The 4444-nt window shown below is 41.2% G+C and overlaps 1 protein-coding gene across 1 annotated transcript; it reads left to right on the forward strand.

Moving 5' to 3' along the window:
• Window positions 1–3594: 3594 nt before the first annotated feature.
• SERLADRAFT_432420 (uncharacterized protein) lies at window positions 3595–4175 on the forward strand (the record flags this gene model as incomplete). Its single annotated transcript, XM_007312612.1, has 3 exons — window positions 3595–3740; window positions 3808–3853; window positions 3930–4175. The coding sequence occupies 3 exons, from the start codon at window positions 3595–3597 to the stop codon at window positions 4173–4175; spliced, it is 438 nt and encodes a 145-aa protein (XP_007312674.1).
• Window positions 4176–4444: the final 269 nt, after the last annotated feature.

A 4444-nucleotide genomic window follows, 5' to 3' on the forward strand; every position in this document is an offset into this window, starting at 1 on the left:
TTCTTTTGTTGTCGAGTACCAAGGACACAGAGAATGAGTCACTGCCAAAGCTACCCAACTAGGGAAGATTAATTTAATCTTAGGCTGGACCTGGTTATTTAAACACAATCCTGAGATCGACTGGCAGACAGGGGTTGTCACATTGTCATGTTGCCCTCAGGAGTGTGATGACTTGGGTAAGCCGAGTCAAGTCCGTCAAACTGAGCTTGACAAAAGGATAAACACTGGTCACGTTTATGCCAAACTCAGATCTTTGGATAAAATTGACAATGACAATGACAAAGTGAAACCTGAGGAAGGGATTAAGAGGCTGGTACCTCCAGAGTACCATGACTTCTGGAAAGTCTTTTCAAAACATAAATCTGAATGCTTCCCAGACATGTTCAAACCTAGAAAGGGACACATACCTCTCTGCTCCCAAAAGAGATGAGATTTCTAGTTTCATAGATGAACAGCTAAGGAACCTTAGAGCATGTTGTTGTGGCCCTTCAAATCTGGTCTGATGCCACAATTCACAGCTCCCACATCCTTTTCAAGATTTTTGTGCATCCTATACTGGACACAAAACATCTCCTTCAGCTTTCATGACACACTGCCACCATGAATTCTTCTATCATAGGTACAGTGGAAATACTATGATGAAGAGTTCAGAGAAGCTTATAAACATGGTATCATAATACCCTGATATGGTGGGATTAGATGTAGGTTTTTCCCTTGCTTCTTTACTTACTCAGCAGACTATCCAGAAAAGTGAGTAGTCCATTTTACAATGCTCACATTGCTATCAATTCATCCTTCATCTAAGGTCTTGTTGGCTAGCATTCAAAACTTGGGGGGTGACCTTTCCCATGCTGCCTGATTTTGGTCACTTGTGCACACAACTTTGTTATGTCACACAATTCAATGCAACAGACTTTACTTGCTTGCATACACAATGAGTGCCACCAGCAAAAAGTTGCCAATGCTCAGGAGCTTATTTACCACAAGCAATATGCAATAAATAACACCATTGTGGAGAATTTTCTTAAGGAAGAGTCACTGGTTGCGACAGCAGTAAGTTGATTATTTCTAAAAGCCACTCACATGTCATGTCTAATAATTCTATCTGGGCTGCAGATTGCACTTTCTGGAAACTTGTCATTCCTCAGGGTTAACATGTATATCATGTTCACTGTAGACCTTATGCACAAGATTGAGCTTGGTGTTTGGAAAACACTATGTTCCCACCTCCTCAGAATGCTGGGCACCTGCAACACAAGGCTTCTATATGAGTTGGATTACAGGTGTGCTAAGTGCCATATCCATGCTGCAGGCTGTGGTTTCCGGACCTCCAAACAGTCAAAAACCCCCAAGTCCAAACTCCCAAATCTTCAGCACTCTCAGAATTATGCTCCTCGTGCTCTGTCATTTGGCATAGCCCTGCACCTTACCTCCACATGGTACTCCAGATATCCACTCTGATTCTCCTGCCCCAGATTTCTAGTCTGCCATACATTTCCTCCACACGTTCTATATTCCTCATGGACTCTGTATTTAGACCTTATGGTATACTCACCTCACATACAATTTCCTCCTTGCTAGATAGTCGTCTGCATGGAACTCTGTACCTACATTACAGGTTACTCATTACAAACTCCAATACCTCTAATAATATATAAGCTGTAGTTTTTGTACTCTGTTCCCGCAGTTCAAATATCAACTAATTCCTCCACTTTTTTACCCAAGTCTTCTTCTAAGTTTTCCTGTCTTTCTCCAAAGGGCCATTACTCCACTCCACTTTTATCCTCTACTCTCACCATTCCTGTCAGAACTATGACCTTACAGAGTGTTTGAAGTTATGGAGTACGGAGATGGAGTATGGGGGCAACGGAGTACGAGATGGGGAATTGGCTTAGCTTGTGCGTTAGGCCCTTCCGTGGACTTTGGTCCCTAACTCGACAAAAATGGACAGAGCAGAGTAGAGGATGAAAAGGGAGCAGAGTAAAGATCCTTTGGAAAAGGATTAGAAAGACTTAAAAAGGAAAAAGGTGAGGGAGTGTGGTTGATATTTGAACTGCAGGAACAGAGTACAGGAGCTACAACTTATATACTGTAGGAGAAGTAGGGGCTTGTAAGGAGTAACTCATAATGTAGGTACGTAGTTCCATGCAGACAATTATCTAGCAAGGGAGAAACATATGTGCAAGAAGTGTATCATAAGGTCTAAACTACAAAGTCCATGAAGAGTACGAGAATGTGCATAGAATAGCATATGATGGACTAGAAGTTTGATGCAGGGGTATTGGAACAGGAGTCCAGAGTACCATATGGGGGTGGGGCACAGGGCTATGCCAACTGGCAGGTTATAATCCCGAGAATACCAAAGATTTGGGAGGTTCAGACTTGAGGATACATCTCCTTTGGAGATGTTGGAGTCCTATTCTCCGGTACGGATATGATAATTCCCTCTATTGAGTTAGGAACCAAAGTCCACGGAAGGGCCTAGCACACGAGCTAAGCTAACTCCCAACCTCATACTCTGTTCCACTCCCCAATGCACCTCTGTCCTCCAAACTCCAATTACTCCAAAGGTCAAGGTTCTGACACTAAGTATCAATGCCCTAGTGTTCTCCACTAAATTGAATGATTTACAAGATACAGAGAAGTGCCAACATTTGGTAGTTCTACTATCAGGTGTTTCCTAAATAATTGTTCAGAAATGAGAGAAATGGTGGTACACAACTCCAAAGACCTCTTACAAGTACATAAAACTGTGTTGTGGCCCAATACTAACATTATTCTAGGGTCAGCTTGAACATTGCACACTGAAAGCTTGGTATGCACGCACAAGCTGTAAGAAATACCTCCAGCAAATTGCCCATATCAAATAATGAGAATACTGAATATGTTGTATTTGTGAACAGATAGGCCAAAATAAACAGGCAGAATCTCAGGATAAAGCTTGCTTTCTAGAAATGCACCACACTATTGGCAAAACTCAAAATGATCCTATTGGTATTCTTCATAGATATAGTGGTGATCCAGCAGTTAAGGTCAAAATTTCTTACATATCCATATCACTATCCTCAAACTCACATCCATTCCCAGGACTTTATAACAAGACTGAAACAATACTTACTTCTTTGCATCTGAGAAAAAATTCAAGAAGAGATTGAAGCCAAGAGCAATCAAGATATTTTACTGCCACAAGCTTTCCCCAAAAATACAGATAGACAGAGTACTACTGGGGATGCTCCGATGTGGGACCATGTACTTTTCAAAGGTAACCACCTCTACCAACACAGTATCATTCAATTTAACTATACAACTTAAAATGCCCGGCAGGCACAGGATATAGTCAATCCACACACTCCACACCAGGATATCATGGTTCTTGCCAACACAGATGCAGCTGATGACAGATCTCCCACACTGCATCCCTTCCTGTATGCACGGTCACTCAGTATCTTCCATGCAAATGTTGTGTATATAGGTTCCAACTTGCTTGACTAAAATTCTGGGAGAATAAAGGTGCCGTGGGTGAGATAGTTCAAGCTGGCAGAGAAGGAGGATGGTCAGCAGACTCATAATTTGGATCAAGTGCATTTTCTTCCAATGGCAGATGAAGATAAAGATGCATTTGGTTCTCTAGATCCAAAGGATGTGCTCCGTAGCTGCTATTTTATCCCATCTTTTGCAGAGGGCAAGGTTCACGCAGATAGCATTGGTATTTCTCCTTACACTTTGGATGCTAACAACTGGTGCCTCTACTATGTAAACTGGTGTATTCTATTTATTACTTGCTAATAACCTACTAACTATTTGTAGTTTTGTTGATCACAACATGCTCATGCATTACCATCTCAACCTAGGAGTGGGCCACATGTATAATATTGGGGCTGCTACATACTTGCATACCCGCTAAAAATCTAGCATATAATGTTAAACAGCCAAAAACAGCTGGCATATATGACTCTGAGCAATACCCAGAGCCGCATATCCAGGACCATACTGACAGTAGCAACATTCTGGAAATTGCTGATTCAAACTTAGTAAACCATATCCAAGACTTCAACTATTCCTCTGACAGTAATAGCTCACAAACCAGTGATGCTAGTGAGGTTAGAGAGGAAGACCTACTAGCATTGGATGATATGTATGGACCTAGTTATGGATATGAAGTCTTCTATGAATAATGATATATATATATATATTGGCAGCTATGACCATAAACATTGTGACACAATGACTCTTGCTACAGTTGGTGATTTGATAGTCTTGTGTCAGGTCAGCCAACTTTACTTGGCTGACAAACTTATAATGCATGTGCAAAGCCAATAACATTACCTTCTCTGACAGATCAATAGATGGTATGAAATGTACGTGACAAATCTTTGACAGTTTCACATTAGTCTGGTAAACCATGGCCATAGCTGATAGTTATTAGTTGGTTAAGTAGTATTGG

The sequence above is a fragment of the Serpula lacrymans genome (assembly GCF_000218685.1).
Source record: "Serpula lacrymans var. lacrymans S7.9 unplaced genomic scaffold SERLAscaffold_1, whole genome shotgun sequence".
Lineage (NCBI taxonomy): Eukaryota > Fungi > Basidiomycota > Agaricomycetes > Boletales > Serpulaceae > Serpula > Serpula lacrymans.